The sequence below is a fragment of the Thermobia domestica genome, chromosome 14, assembly GCF_964235325.1.
Source record: "Thermobia domestica chromosome 14, izTheDome1.hap1.1, whole genome shotgun sequence".
Lineage (NCBI taxonomy): Eukaryota > Metazoa > Arthropoda > Insecta > Zygentoma > Lepismatidae > Thermobia > Thermobia domestica.
This window is the reverse complement of record NC_137467.1, coordinates 55,671,849-55,689,180: the sequence shown is the minus strand read 5'-3', so window position 1 is coordinate 55,689,180 and position 17,332 is coordinate 55,671,849. Positions and strand designations below refer to the sequence as shown.

The 17,332-nt window shown below is 37.2% G+C and overlaps 2 protein-coding genes across 2 annotated transcripts in view; one reads left to right on the top strand and one right to left on the bottom strand.

Moving 5' to 3' along the window:
* LOC145669676 (beta-mannosidase-like) overlaps positions 1-17,332 on the top strand; it is a 186,983-nt gene that overhangs the window by 83,938 nt on the left and 85,713 nt on the right. Inside the window, exon 11 of the mRNA XM_081737932.1 lies at positions 16,357-16,631. Coding sequence (XP_081594058.1) covers positions 16,357-16,631 — 275 coding nt within the window. The remainder of the gene's footprint in view (positions 1-16,356; positions 16,632-17,332) is intronic.
* On the bottom strand, positions 2,891-10,486 carry LOC145670622 (uncharacterized). The gene is made up of 3 exons (XM_081739414.1): positions 10,321-10,486; positions 7,521-7,753; positions 2,891-3,341 (listed from the first exon to the last, which is right to left on the bottom strand). The coding sequence occupies exons 1-3, from the start codon at positions 10,484-10,486 to the stop codon at positions 3,018-3,020; spliced, it is 723 nt and encodes a 240-aa protein (XP_081595540.1). The 3' UTR covers positions 2,891-3,017.

The following is a 17,332-nucleotide window of genomic DNA, read 5'->3' as shown; positions in this document are numbered from 1 at the left end:
TCTCCCCACATAAACACGGCCCGTGGTTGGGAATAGGGTGAAGGATGACTCATCCGACCATATCACACGTTTCCAGTCCTCAACGGTCCAAGTTGCATGGTCGCGGCACCATTTGCGGCGTGTGAAAGCGTTATGGTCCCTGATGAGCGGTTTGGCCCGTGCAACACGACCCCGTAAGTTCATGTCATGTAATTCGCGGCGGACTGTGATTGTCGAAACAGGGTAGGGGAGGTGCTAATTGAGTTTCTCCGTCACTTGCTCCGCAGTGGCACGACGGTTCTGCGTGACAATGCGCTTTAATACCCGGCGTGACCTGTCACTCATGATTTTCTTCCGCTCACTGTTCCGCTTCCCCGATGTGGTTTTCCCGTGTGTTGTGTAGGCCGTCATCACCTTCGACACTGTACCACGCGACACACCTAACACAGTAGCCATTGCCGTCACACTCACTCCACATAACCGCGCACCAACAATTTGCCCTCTTTGAAAATCTGAGAGGTCTCCCATTTTACACTACCTCCGTCTGCTGCAGCCACTGGACACTGCTGTTCCACTGCGCCTGGCGTAGTATGGAGACCGACCTAACACACCACCACCAGCGGTCCGGCGCTGCGGGCGTCACGACACCACTGCCAACCCATACATCTGACGTGTTGCCAACTACACGTGTTTCCATTTTTCTGATCACCATCTGTATATTCAGAGAACCTGTAATAGAATCCACCCGGATATATTCCGAACGGTGAAGCATTTTCAAATTGTTACTTTAAGGGCATACAGAGGATACTGTAAGGGATCACCATTGGAAGCTATGGCGTGATGATACCGTAGAAGCAGTGTTGCCAACCCAACATAAGTTGTGCCTTTCTTTTTTGAGAAAGACACAATATCATGTTTATTCCACCTGCAAAAGTAAAATGAAAGCAAACAAATAAAAGCTTGTCTCTATGTTGCAAACTAACACTGCATAGCTGGTTTGCATTTCACAGATGGAGTGACTTGATGTTGTACCATTGAAAACAGGAACTTTGTTGGGTTGACAACACTGCTTCTTCAGTGGTAGTCCCTGATACTGTAAGTGGATATTTTCGATCCACTTACTTGTAATAAATTAACTGTAAAAATATCTGGTTTAAATATAGATATATATAATCTAATAGTTTTTAAATTCCAGGCCTGGATAATTATTTAGGTGCTTATATATTTATATAGTTTATAATGTTTATATAATTTGTATCTTATCTGTATATAATTTGTATCATATTTATCATATTTTTTTATATAGCATTAGAGAGATTGCCTTTTGAGATTTTCTGCTTAGATAGATATACTGTTGCATTTGCTTCCATAGTCTTAGGATCGGATACGTGCTTGTTAACTGTTAGAACTTCAAGGGGGGACGTTGGTAGCGTCGGTTTTTTCAAATTTGCAACGAACTTTCTTTATTTTAGCTGGAGATCTTTTCGTTTTTGGATGCTGCCACGTGAGAGCCGAATCGTATATACACCGAGCTGTTTCGCTTGGTAGGGGTTCTTCTGACGCTCTGGACCACATGGTTACGTTCGACCGACGGTCCTAATGTCTGTTGGATCAACCAAGTTATTTTTTAAGCTATGCTGTTCAAGGCTGGCAGGTTAGGATGGTCTCTCGGAATGACCAAGGATAGGGAATAGGTTTTTCTTTCGCAAATAACTAAAGAATAGTTTTCTGGGGAGAATTCTTTTTTGTTTAATAGGTTAATTTTAATCACGTCGATGACGTAGGAATATCTATTAAATAGGTTTTTATATTTTAAGATACGTTTTAATCTCTTGGATAGGTCTATTTAAGAATTCTAATTTCGAACTCTAATGGTTTTGGGTTCGAGTCCCTCTGGAATGAGAACTTTGTTTATCAAGTTAAAGTTTATTGTTTTCCTTTTTGATTCCCTGATCCTAATCCTGTGTTAGTGATTATCTCTTGAAAAAGAGATAAGTTTCTGGTCTCTTTTAGAGCGAGACCTTATTTAGGGCAAGGCCTAGTTTTGGTGGCCAGTTTATTGTCTCGAAGAGAGAGACTTGGTTAGGGCAAGGTCCACAACACGGGCCAGTTTATAGTCTCATGAAAGAGACTTATTTCTTACCTTAACTTAACCTTTCATCTTGTTTTGTTATTTAGTCAGGTTTTCCTTTTCGCAGGTTCTATAGAGTTCTGGAGACCTGTGTAGATAGGGCAAGCATTTTGTACTTTGGCAACTATGTATTAGCAGACTTAATGTAATCAGACTTATCCTACCAAGATTGGTTGAAAAGTAAATGAAATTAACATTTGAAGTATCATTTAATATTCACTTACAATTACCAAGGGGAGGGGGCCCCGAGGCTCGTATGCATTTATTTATTATACTTGTAAAATACAAGCATTAGAAATAAAGTCAATATTTTGGGTGGACATCTTTTAAAAAGTTTATAAGAAATTTGTGGTCCTCGAGATTCCCCCCCCCCCCTGGTAATGTTACGGTTAACGCTTTTGAAACGAACTGCGCCAAAAAGGTTATTCTAAATACTTTAAGCTCGTTGCACACAATGATCCGACCCAGTCGTATTATTTTAATTTTCATATTTCCCAGAAATATGAACACACACACACACACGAAAAAAGTAGCTTAAGAACTGGTAACCGTGAATGAGTGAATTTTATAATGATACAATCGAAAATGTCAAAATCGTGCCAATTTAAAATAATGATATTGTTTATGTATTAAAAACCCCATATCTTGCGCAAATTTAACGGACTGGGCCCAGGCGCTGCACACAAATACCATGCTTGATTCTTTGGATAAGTTTGCATTCAACCAAAAATGCCAAACTGCTCAATTATATTATAATGCCAGTTGATTTTTTTTATTTCCACCACACAAGATGTGTGTTCCCGTTTTGGAGCAAACGCAGTAATGTATGAAATAGGTTACAGTTTAATATTAAAAGTTACATGTAAATATGATTTTAAATCATTTTATTTTGTAACTTTAATCAGCTTTACAGTAAGTCCGGGTTATCCAAAATCTCGAATTCTCTAATATCGTCCAATATTTTATGTTTTAGTTGATATTGGAGCCTTTTGCTCCGTATATTCCGAAGAGACGATTCAACATATTTTGCAAATGCTGAAAGGCTATCGTCAGTTTTTCTCCTCTTCTCCGCGATCACCTGCAAGGCATCTGTAGCACTTTTCAACATTTCTTCTGAAGGACTTTTTGGACTTTTCCTTGGTGCCTTTCGTGACGTTGATGCAACAGGAGAATCCAACGTCCTTCCCAATTCATCGCTTTCGTTTACAACAATGGTTGTATATGGTAACATCTGCAAAGAAATTTCAAAATGTTTAGTTGGATATTCCAAATGCATATTATAATGTTAAATAAGAAACTGATCTGGATAGGAAAATTTGTTACATTTAGGTATTTCTTCTTCTAGGTACCTCAAACTAGTGATGAGTGGGAAACGATTGCCAAGCAGTTTCAAGAAAAGTGGAACTTTCCACATTGTCTGGGTGCCTTAGATGGTAAGCATGTCAATTTTCGTCCTCCCAGAAGCGAAGGGTCAACATTCCGTAACTACAAAGGCACAGACAGTATTGTATTACTAGCCGCGGTCGATGCTACATATAAGTTCATATATATTGATGCCGGGAAGAATGGCAGGCAAAGTGATGGGGGAGTGTTTAAAAGTAGTTCTCTGGCTCGTGCCATAAATTACAATCTATTAGATTTCCCTCCTGATCGCGCTCTACCCGGAAGAAATAAATCAGTTCCGTATGTATTTGTCGCAGATGATGCCTTCCAGCTTCAAAAACGAATAATGAAGCCATTCCGTTTTCGGAACCTAAGTAAGGCTCAAAAAATATTCAACTACCGAGTGAGTCGAGCAAGAAGGGTTGTCGAAAATGCCTTCGGAATTTTGGCCAATAGGTTTAGAATTCTGTTGACAAAAATTAATCTAGCCCCAGAGAAAGTGGAACTAATTATTCTTGCGTGCTGCGCTTTACATAATTTTCTGCTGCAAGAAAATTCAGATGCACCAGCAGCTCAACCTGATGACGATGAAGCTCCTGGTGAGGTACCGGATGGTAATTTTCGAGGTATAAGTCCTCAAGGTAGCAACTGTGCTACAAGAGCTGCGCTTGAAACACGCATCGAGTTTCAAGACTATTTTAACAATGAGGGACAAGTTGAGTGGCAAGAAGAGGCGATTAAGAAGTACAATTACTGAAAGGGACTTATTCCGTAAACCCTCGCTTGTCATTGAGGAAGATATATAGGCCCTATTTAATGGTCTATAGGTATGGTGTATATATTCCTGTCATATACTTAGATATTATTGTGATTTGTTTGAGATTATGCATCTGTTTCTGAATATAAATTTGTTTACTATATGTTGTTTACTATGTGTTTGAAATTTAATCACTGGATGCTAGTTGAATTGTAAATAACTTAAATAAATGAATTTTCATTCGATAAAAGCTTTACATATTTATTTACTAGACCTTATTTTACGTGCCAAGACCAAATTTTTGGTTGCCTACAATATTGATAATGGAATATTGTATTGGAATTTTTCTGTAAACTAGGTATATTTCTGTAAAAACCTGCCTATTGCAGAGGCCCTCTGGTCAGAAATTCCGTAAAAGTTTTATGCAGTTTTTTCCGAATATAACCCCCTGACACAAAAACCACCCTCACTTCAAATATGTGTACATCTATATAAATATATCTCCATACGCTATATAACGTATCTTATAAACAAGATAACTACCGCAATTTTCGGCAGATTCAAACCAAAATTGGCTGTAACAATATGTTGGATGACTTTGTTAGCAATAATGATCGAATGAAAAGATTCAAAATAACGGCCGTTCAAAAATGCAGAATTTCCACAAAATGCACAAAAAAAGTTTTAAAAGGGCGGCATTTTGGAGTATTTTTCAAAGATATATACTTCTCTCTCGTGGCCCTATGTCCAAAAGGCGTATTTGGTTTACGCAGAAAGAGCCCTTCCAGTTATCGAAATTTGGATTATGTTCATTTCGCGTAACACTTTCGAAAAACTAACTTGGCTTCTTAAAATTTGCAATTCTTTCGAAAAATTGCTTATAACAGAGTACTGATGATGCGTAACGAGTCGCGCGATATGAAAATTTCACAGTTTTACATTACAATGCAGAGTGGTCAAAAGTACTAGAAAACCTGGCCAAAAAGCATTTTCTGACTAAAGATTGTGACATTGAACTATAACATAATTGTATTGTATGATAATAGTCAGACAATACAAATCAACTGCTGGTAATACTGTTCTGCTTACATGTTCATGTAAACTGGACATCAAAGTTTACAATGTGTACTAAACTAGTATGTGACTTCATGCACACAGAAACAGCCTACAATACCCTCCAAATAGAACAATGTAAAACTATTGTCGGTATACATAATAATGCAGCCAGTAGTATTATAAATACGAATAAGTTTCATTTGTAGTCTATACTTCTTGGTAGTACGAATGGTAAATGCATGTGATTGCAATAGGTTATAAAAATAAAACTTCCGTGTGATTATAAAAAATTATCTGCGTGTTTCTTCCAAAAAATATCAATAATAAAATTGTCCCGTTATATAATCAATTATTTCTCTAATCACGCATGACCATTATATCGGTGTTCGAAAAATCGCGCATATCTTCTACACGAACTTATTCTAGATGGGGAAAAAAAAGGATTGGGATTGTACTTACGGACCTCATTTCATTGCTAGTGCCTCTCAAAGAATCCAAATTTGATTCTATGTTTACTTTTGCTTTTGGGTGAATACGAGAAAAAAAATTGGTGCAGGATATAGAAGATAAGTCGAATAGCTTTTATTCGTAAAATCCTACTATTTGCCTTCCAGTACGCAGATACAGGCTTGCATTTAAACTGTCCCATTAGATAATGTTTTATGAATATGAGCTATTCGATTTATATCCATTATGCTACATTTTTTTTCTGTTCACATGAAGCCACCCAAATACAAAAAATAAAATTCAAATGTCACGGTTTCCAATGCTAATGAAAAAGGGACATCTTAATTGTCCAATAAGTATAAATTAAAAAAGAATACACTTACATGGAAATTACACAAATTGTTATATGAACATACATTCTTCCCTAAATATAACTAAATAGGTAATTACCTCGTTGCAAAATTTTATACGACTTTGTTAGTGTTTTCGTACGTAGCCCAGCAGTACTAAGCAACGACCATAAAGAAAGCGTAAAAAGGATCTTCTTCAGCAGAAAATCAATGGTTGTAAGTATACGCCTTTCAGAAATTGTTTAATGATTCTGTAACGATTATTTTCATGATATGCTTTATCTTGTGCTGGCAGATTCTCCACAAAGTACTCACGTAGCCCTGGGAGTTGTTCCGCGATACGTTTGCACACAGGAGACAAAGTTAACCATCGGATCGGAACATGATGCAGAAAGAGATGGCTGTCTAAATCCAATACTAATTAGGTAAGAGCATAGTCGTCTCGTCGGGCCGCATACATTCTGAACCACTGAAATATATCCACAAGAAAATCTTCAATATCCCACGACAATGATTTTACTCCATTCTAATCATGGAATGCATTAGAAACTGTGTGCGAAGTACAAGAACCAATGTCGAGAAGCTTTGGTAACCCTTCACCTTGGCATCAATCATTTAACATTCGCCGAAGAGACACGTTTACATTAAGTCCGGCAACTTAGATGTGTTAATCGTTTTCGCAATAGCTTGAAAAAGATCTGAAGATGTAGCGTGCCCCAAAAATATACCGTACAGGTGATGAACAATAACACGATTGGTTAAAGAAAAAATATCGAATATGAATATCAAACTGTTTATCTGTTGCTGCGTTTGTAGTTTCATCTACAGCAAGACAGAAGAAGTTACCAGAAGTTGTAACACCGTACAACAATTTTTCATGTAAATAGCGAACAAGCCCATGCGATACTGCTATTACAACTTAGTTCTATGAAGCTGAAAATCCTTATTTTTACAAGTGGAAGTAAGAATGCAAAAAAAAAAAAAAAAAAAAAAAAATATCGGAGGTTTCATTAAAATATAGGAATTATAGGAGGATTGGAAAGCCTGAAATGTGAAATCTTTAAGGGTTCTTAGCGTCGAAATAAGGCCCCGCAAGAAGGAACGCCAAATAAATTTTTGTCTTCTTTTCACCTCTAGAATACAGTAAGTTCCTATAGAGCGCATGCGCGATTTTTCTAACACCCCATATATATTTGACCTATTTTAGAAAAATATTTCTGTAATGGTACGCATATTTTTGAAAATCGAATACTTTTCTCTTTCCTAGGAATACAGCTTTAAATGCATAAAGTTAATACTAAAAACTAGACGAAATGAAACACAATGAGCAAGTTTTTAATTTTTTTCCCTGATGATGAGTGAGTACTAGAGATGAATGGAGTAAGTCCTTTTGCATCATAGTATTTTCCGAACTTACGTCCTCTTCTTCAATGTGGCTGTTATCATCATCATCTGGTATAGCTATTGTCAAATTGCTTGTGCTCTTTCTTGGCATTACGTGATCCTTCAAAAACAACAATTTCTCGAAGCACCACAAGCTTGGGATGTAGTCATTGCCCGGAGCTCCACTGACCTGCATCCCTTTCATTTTCTGACACTCTGCGACAAACTGTGTACGGAGGTTACCGAATTTGTTTTTACATTCTGAAACTGAAGTAAAAAATACACTTTAAAAGATACTGCTGAATTAAATACAGGTCAACTACTAATCATGCTTTTAAGTATATATTATATAAAAACAATGAAAATACTACTTTTGGCACACGGCAACAAAGGAAGGTAAATAAGTATTAAAAAGTTTTTTCTAGTTACTGCCGTTGATGTGTTCCCAATACATTCTTATCAAATCTAGCTTCAAAATGTCGGAATTCTGAATCTATTGTGCGAATTCTTGTCAGGAATTACTGGAGACACGATTTTTTGGTGACATGCGAAACCGCGAAAAGTATCAGTTTTGTATGAAAATGTGTACCTAAAATATATCCTTTTTAGTATTTGTTATGCCATATAACGCTCGCGATTAACCGCGAAATTATGTCGAATTAGCGAAATTTGCAACAAATCTCGATATTCCACGAAATTTACGCCAAAGTGAGAATTTTTCGACGGTTTTACGATGAATTCAGTACCATTATTTCTCCCTTCTGCATACTTGACCCTCAGTAAAGGCAAAGCAACCGGTACAATGCCAAAAATCACATGTTTCGATAAAACACAAGAATTTGAAGAACATGTTTACTACGTTTTTGATGCACGTCGTTATGTGTAAATTTTGTAATATTAAACTAGCCTGAAAGCGACGCGATTCGTGTGTGAAGCAGAATGGAAGCGAAAATCATAGAAAAAGATGTTCTGTGTTATCGAGAAAAGAATAAATTTAACACCAGAAAACATTGAAACAATGCTTACATTTTATTTGTATAAGTAAACTGTGAACACTTAAGTTACTTTTTCTATTAATGTTCTCTGTGTGCGTTTTTCCTTTCTTTCTTTACATTATGCTTTTATTCAATGAGGATGCTTAGTTATATATATATATATATATATATATATATATATATATATATATATATATATATATATATATATTAACTCAAAAATTGTTTAATATAGTCATGATGATTGACGAGAGGAAATTAAGGTTAAATAAAACGTAACTAATTGCAAATGCCAAAGAATATAGTGTTGTTACATTGAATTTTTATTCACCGATTTTATCCCGCTTTACAAATATTTTTATAACAAAATTACGAATTCTTATTTACCACAAAATCGTGTCTCTAGGAATTGCATATGGGTTATTCCATGTCTGTTGAACAAAGAATTGTAAAATCTCCGAATAGACGTCTTCGGATTTGTTTCAAATTCTATATCTTTCATGGTTCTCACAAAAGATACAAAACTACCGAGTTGTAGAATTTTCCCTCATTTGTGAAGAAACTTGCACTTCTTGAAATCTGATTTTTTTAAAAAAAATTCAACACATCTCACTGTCGATTCATACTGATCGGGATTCTGGTTGTTACTTTCATGCAGCAATCCAACTGCCATCATCGGAAAGAGCAGAGATTTGCACTAATATATCTTAAAAAATAAACTCAAAACACTTTCCACTTCAATTTGTAATCCACTGATATGAACTTTTACAATACTTTGATAATCCTCTGGTGAAAAATGAGCAGAACATATTCGTGCGTTATCCACATTAAAAGTGTTCTTTCGCTTACAGCAGGAAATCAATCTTCTTCGAATTTCATAATTTTTAGGGAATCAATGAAACATTATTTCGTTTGTATTGCTTCCTATATTATTAGAATGAGCTACTGCACAAGTAAGATAACTTTTCCCATCTTGAAACAGTAGTGTTATTGTTTATGCAGAATTTCACTTATTTTGAAAAATACCGCGATACTTCCACGTGACGTCACCGACCGCAAAGTATCCTGGGAAAAATGAGAGCAGAAAAGCTATCCCAAGAGTCCCCTGTGTATTTATACTGAGCCCTCCTGATTTAGCACATGCTCTGCTAAAAGAAATACAAACTACTAACCTAACCTGAAAATGTAACAAATGTCAAGGTGGTAATAGTATACATGAGAACCCCCTGATCTGCGTTTCTTCTGTGTTCTATTACCACTTCTACATGAAATACCATAAATTTTCTACGTAGTGCTATAGTAAGAAGCACCCATGTGCACAAGACATGCGATATGCATTAAATCCTCCCCCCACACACACAGTCATAGACAAAGTACAAGGTTAGTACACATGCAGATATAAAGTACAGGTACGTTCTTTTTTATTTTCGTATCAGTCGATAAGTAAATAAAAGTCGCGTTCTTACCCCCTTTGTAAGCTCGTACACACTCAATGAATAATCCCTAAAAGTATGAGCGTCCTGCTCCTTCGGAAACTGATGCAGCTTCATGTATACTATATCCGAGCAATTTTCTAGTTTAGGTACTGAAGGTATCCGCTCACGTCTTTACCCACATACCCCATAAAGTAAACTTGTAAACCGGAGGCATCTCTCGTGTACTACACTCGATTCTAAAACCGTTTCCTAAAATTGCACGAAGGCCACACAACACTGATGACAATTAACTTTGTTTCTTTTTTTAAACATATTACATTATAGTTTGGTATACAAATTCTACAATATACTTTATTGTCGATTATTTTTCATCTTTTAAAAGATATAATTAATTTGTTCATACCTGTAGTGTTCGGACGGACACTCCTTACTTCACTGCACACCTTCTGTAAAGCTTCAATTCTTGCAGTTTTTTTATAATACAAATCATGCTTTGTATTGTACAATAAATCATATTTTTCATATGATTCGATTAATGCGATAGAAGCTTCCCTTGTCCATGTAGCCATGTTTTTTGAAATGAGAGCAAGAAATAAAGTTGAATGTCGTCAGGCGCTACTCTTTTCTGATTGGTAGTTGTATGGAAGTCCAGAAGCAAATAGAAACTGCTTCTATTTCTTACAAGTCAGGATCCAAATAGAGACAGCAGAAAATTTCAACCTGAACTAAGGGCAAGTTACCTCTCACACGATCGTTAAGTAAGGTCGTGCGTGAATCGCAGCCTTACTTCAGTCCCGTCTGAGACAGGCTTTATTTTTGCTTTAGTTCTATGTGACGAAACTTTTATTCAACGGTGTTTCACAGGTGTTCTCATCTGCTCGGACGGCAGGGGGTCTTCTCGGAAGCCAGTAGCAAGAGTCTCTTGGCGGAGACAAAAGGAAATCGTTTAACTACAATGATAAGGTTTGAGGAAACGGGAGAACACCTGTGATTTTTTCCAACGCTTCAACTTTCATTACAAAATAGGTTCTTATGATTCCGGGACCCGCGCCATTTTGATTTTCTTTCTTGGTAATTAAAACGTATTTTACAGTATATATAGTTGCAAGTAAGAAGATACATAATATGAATTTTTTAATTTAAAATTTAAAAATACAGTATGATAATTAATTATAAAGTACTAATTTTACTTAGTCACTTTCAGCCCAACAAATGAAATTCAAACAATTCGCTCCCTGGGTCTTGGTCATCAATACTGCGTCTTATTCTTTGTCTTGCACTGTCAAGTCTTGGTCTCGCATTTCGTAGTCTTGGTGCTCTTTCATGCTATACAAGAGCCAAGAATGCTCGCCTTATCGGTGCAAATGAAGACCAAGTGTGATTTTGATTATGGTCTTTCGTACTATACGGAAAGCAAGAAAATGTGCTCATCGCTACTTGGTGATCACCAAAACAAGGCCAAGAGCAAGATTACTATGCACTTCGTATTGCATATCCAATCTTTATCTTATTCTTGTATCGATGTTCTTGGGCTTGGTGAAATAACATGAAATATTCAGTTTAAGGTCCCTCGATTCTGCACCGAGGCTGAGGGATATGGTGACCATGAGAAATGAATGCAATGGTGGAAGGAAGAAAGTGGGAGGAAACAGGAGGACCTCGAGAAAACCCACTACACGGCGTTTTTCCACCACAAAGCCCACTTAGCAAAAGCTGGGATCGAACCATCGACACCATGCATCAGACATTAATTCTCTACCACTGAGCCACCGCGGCCCTGCTTGGGCTTGGTCGTCCATATCCAATCTTTCTTTTGGCCTTGCTTAAACAACTTCTAGTTTTGTTCTAAATCCAGACTCCATATTGGCGTAGATATTAATATTGCAGTCGATTGGTAAAATCAATCTTCCACATTTAAAAATTAAAATACACACAAGTACAAAAATAAGCATTTACCATAAAAACACTAGCTGCAAGTGTTCAAAATAGATTTATGGTTTCTATAAAATCAATTGAAAATTGCTATTTTTAATTAGGCAGCTAGTGAAAAACAGCAGCTTTCGACTCCAGCCGAGTTTAAACTCAACTTAAACTCAGTTGACCAAAGTGAACTGACCCGACTGACCCGACCCGACAACCCGACCCTATCTGACCCGATAACCCGACCCGAGCTGACCCGACCCGACCGGAATAACCCGACCCGAGCTGACCCGATTGTCCCGACCCGGCAACCCGATCCGAATACCCCAACTGGACAACCTGACCCGAGCTGACCCGACTGACCCGACCCGACAACCCGACCCGAGTAGCCTGACCCGACAACCCGACCAGAGCTGATCCGACTGACCCGACCCGACAACCCGAACCGAGTTGACCCGACCCGACCCGTTTCAGAGCACTAGTTCACACTAACCTTGAAAGCCATGGATATTTAAGTGAATTACGGAAATTCTTCAAAATATGCGACAGTTATACAAATCTTCTATATTTCACAGAAGAGTCACGAATTTGATTTTAGCTGCTCACAGAAGATATAAAGGAGCCTCTAAAGGGTCAAGACAGACTCACAAATAAGATTGAAAAATGAAAGTTATCTGTAGAAATAAAAAAGCTTGAGGAATTACGAAAGGCGGTAAAATTTCAAGTTTTGAGAAGAAAAATAACAAAATCAGAAAGTCAAATGTTACGGAAAAAGAAAAAAAGCAAATTAGGATTGCTCGTTGCAGATAATCAAAGAAATAGAGGAAGTTATATGTTTAATACTTATTTGTTTATGAGAGTATTCGGAATACCGAGATATTAAATATATCGTTACTATATAATTTTCATTTGGTACTGACCAATGAACTTAACAAATACGTTACTAAATTCTCTATGTCTGTGTGTCTGTCTGTCTGTTATTTGCATTTTTTTTCAATGTTGAGCCCTCCATTCGATAGAGCAACAAAAACTATCTGAGCAAGCGATGGATTTTTTCGCGTCACTCTTACCATTCAAGACATATTGGCCCAAAAATGGCCGATTTTCGGATTTAAGGAGCCATATCTTGGGAACCGTAACTTATAGAGAAACAGTGTTGCCACAGTCCTAGCTCTAAAGTGGGCTGAAAAATAGTACCAAATTGAAACAAAAAGGGTTGAATTCATTATTTTATACCAGTGTAATACATAGTTCTAAAACTAAACGAGGTAAAGTACTAGAACACTCCCCCTCCCCCTCTTCCAAGAGTTCCAATCAAGAAAGTGCTATTTTTTTAATAAAAAAAAAATTAACATTCAAATAGGAGGACCCCGAACAATCGTGGAAGTAGATGAAAATTATCTAGCAAAGGCCGCAAATTAAAACGGAAAACAGTCATCATCTTTAGTGTGTTTCGTAAGGAAATCAAACGCGTCTCAATTTCAAAGTAACCAGAATCCAGAATATCGAACACTTAATTCAACGTTTTTTTCTTTTTTCCAAGCTAAAATGTCCACCACACTGCTTCTTTTTCGTCCGCTTCATGCACCCATCTAGCTTCACTTGTTTCCCGATAGACTTCGAATTACGAATTTTCCATACAAAGTTCGTAGTATTATGTGGTACAGCGTCACAGAATGAATGTTCAACAGCATTTTTTAAGAATCCAACACACAGTATGAGTAACGTGAGATGTAGGAAAAGTCTTACTGACACTTTTGAAAATGTGACAAGTATTTGTTAAATGGTGCCGAATTGGGTAGAATTGTACCAACTTTTCCACAAAAGGGGCTGAAAATGCCAGCGTAGTACCAACGGGCCGAAGAATGACAAAAAGGGATGAATTTGGTACAATTGTACCAAGTGTGGCAACATTGTAGAGAAATGATATTGGTGTTGATCAACAAATATAATCTCTCTATGACTTACAGATCCCGAGATATGGGCCTAAAATAGTATAGATTTCGGGAGATTTAAGGAGTCATATCTCGGGAACCGTAGCTCAAAGAGAAATGATATTTAACAATTTTTTGCGAGAAAGAGAAGAAGGTGCGGACAGAAAGATTTAATTTTATATGTAGGAATAATCATAGTTATCTTTCCCACTCCATCTTTCCATTCTTTCTAGCAATGCTTTTGGAACATTCTCAATTGGTATATTATTGTATTCCAAATTCAGGAAGTTTCACTCATAACTAAGTATTTACAGTAAGAAAGTAAGCTTATATCGTATATAGAAAATAAAAAAAAGAGGACAGGACGGTTATGGGAATGCTGGAGTCCGATTTTTTTTTTTTTAATAATCAAACCTAACCATAACCGACGGCGTTCACAATGCCCCGGATTAGGGAAAATTTACATGGAATTTGAAAGAAAGCCAGGGAAATCAATATCCGAATTTCAGTGCGAACCCTATTAGAAGATAGGATAGTTTATTAAAACATGCTGTAATAAATTATTCATTCTTGATTTTACGACAGTCAAAAATGGAAACAGAAGGGTAAACAATATGTTGGCGAATTTACCCTAGGGTTCGTGAATACTGTTGATGGCGGATTTGTGTTAAGATAACTAACTAACTCTATGGCCTATGGAACCCGGAGGTTCAATGCCACGTTCACAAAAGCTCTCCACCGACTTCTATCCTTAGGTAACTGCATGCAGTTTCTACTTTGTATTCTCTGCGAGATCCATCTTAATATTGTCCTCCCATCTGCGCCTAGGTCTTCCTAATGGTCGTTTTCCGATTGGTCTTCCAGTCAAGACTTTGAAAGCGTTTCTACTTCCTTCCATTCTAGCTACATGACCCGCCCACCTAAGCCTCCTAGACTTGACGAGTCTAACAATGTTGGGTAAACCATATAAATTATGTAGTTCCTCGTTATGAAATTTCCGCCATTCCCCATTCCCGTTCCTCTTAGGTCCGAATATTCGTCTCAGTATCTTGTTCTCAAATACTTTCAATCTATGTTCTTCCCTCAGAGTAAGTGACCATGTTTCGCAGCCATACAGAACAACAGGCATTATTATCGTTTTGTATATTTTAAGCTTCAAATTCCTCGACAGAATTCGCGACGACAAGAGACATTGACATTGGGCGTTAATTCAAAACAACGGCATTATATGACGCAGTGACCATTCCGTGTCTCTTAGACCAGACATTTTCAATTTGAGATTTAGTGGCGTTACAGGTTGCTACTTCTGTTGTGAGCAAACCACACGGAGAGAACCTGGCGTTGAGGAACAGTAGCGATGGGAGAAAAAGAACAAAATTGATATAGTATTCGATAGCTTTGGAGACATGTTACTTATGGATCTAGGGATTCTCGTATGTTGCCATCATCTGTTTATGCCATTCCACTATCTCGTCTCGTACTACTAGGATATTTCCAGAAGTTCCCTTTCTGATACTGAAATGTCGCGCCACTGGTAATGATCAGTTCATTGCATATATAGTGCCATCTATGGAAGAAATAATGTATCAGCTTCAACCATCTAGCTGCGTCGGGCCGTCAGTTCGTTGGAGAGAGTCATTTGAATCAGACACCGTGTGCTGAGCTTACACATTTCATGATAATGATTCAGTCCACACAACTATTGTTGAATTTGGGTTGAACGGTGAGTGCTGAATCGCGTCAAAGTCACAGACTTTCACTGCAGCATTGAGATCAACAGCTCTGTGAACTAGAGCCAGGGGCGGATCCAATGGGGGGAGCGATCGGGGCAATAGTCCCGCTCCCAGAACAAATTTTCTTATTTTATATATAAAAAATCCATCCCAGAGTTTGAAGCTCTTAAAAGTAGCCCTAAGTAGCAGTATTACAATCCACCGCCCCCCAGAAGTCCGTCCTGGATCCGCCCCTGACTAGAGCATTGTCATGGAGTATGCAAGCTCAACGCACATCAAGTGGTTTAGATGACTACCTCCAACGAAATAACCAATTAGACAGTTGAAATTGATGCACTAATTTTTTTTGTTACCACAGGCCAGAAACTTTTGGAAATGCTTTCTTCACACGTCGTATATTGGTGGAAATTATTCTTTTTGAAAGTTGTTTTGGGGCTTTGTTAATATGACTGTGGCGTGTCTTAGGGTAGTCACATCGGTGCAAATTAAACTTTTATGACTATAAGCTAAGGAAGGGAAGCTTATGTAACATTGTAGTGCTTATATTCAAGAATTAGGATGTAGGTACTTTTTTTCTTCTATAACATGTACAATATTTATTTATTTATTTATTTTTACCAATGTGACTTCCCTCAAGACCTACCACTGTATCAGCCAACATTTTCCTAACATGTTTTTAAAATATGGGGATCGAAATCTTTGGTTGAGTCAGCAGTAAAACATACACTAAAAAAGGACAAGATTATAATGATCATTTTTTGCTTCTCCGCAAAATGAGTATCATATAAGTTTATTTAATATTTTATTGATTTTGGTATTTTTTTAAAACTTATTTTTAATGTTTATTTGCAGCGCATTTCTACCGGTACAGTGCTATGTCTTGGAATTTCCAGATTTACCCAGCTGCCAGATTTATATCTGAATTTGGCTTTCAATCGTACCCATCCATGGAAACAATATCAACTGCCATAGATACAAGTAATTCTAAGTCTGTCGAGCGTTTTATTACATTGAGACAACATCAAGAGCTAGGAAATGATATTATATATATGAATATTAAGGATCATTTTTCGTGCAGGCTATCAAATATGTCTTATGACATGGAGATAATTCCATACTTGTCACAAGTAAGTATAGGTAAATATTTAGCTTATATTTTATGGTAACGTACAGTGCATATATATATATGATCGTCTAAAATATATCTAGCCTTTTGCGTATAAAATGACACTAGTGATCTGAATCTCTAGGTATACAACTTTCGACGGGCCTAATGCCTTTTGACAGCTGACAGTGGAAGCTAGTATGTGTCCAAAAAGTGGTGAAACTCCTATAATAATCAGAGGTAAGGTATTGGCCCCTGAAGATGAGTGAACTCCCTGCAAAACTACACTACATTAAACAATTTTATATGAATAGAGACTGCTCAAACTCGTGAAGAATTGTTTGCTGTTTCTGGGGAAGATACGTTATCAAAAGCACCAGCCAGAAAGTAGTTCAGACTCTACCATTATAGAAATTCCCATCTCCAAAAGACCCCTCATAGTGGGCAAACAATGAAAGAAAAAGTAGATGATATTCTAGCAAAAGTCGGTGTTCGAAACTCATACATCTGTACAATTAAAGATATGTATAATGGGTGTAGGACAGAAGTGAAGAGCGCGTGCGGAATAACAAAAGATTTCGCAGCTCAAGTGGGGCTTCATCAGTGATGTAGTCTTAGCCCATACCTTTTTGCAATTGTGATGGATTAACTTTACAATGAATATCCCAGAGTTAGCACCGTAGAATAAGCTATTTGCGGATGACATCGTGCTGGTGAGTAGTG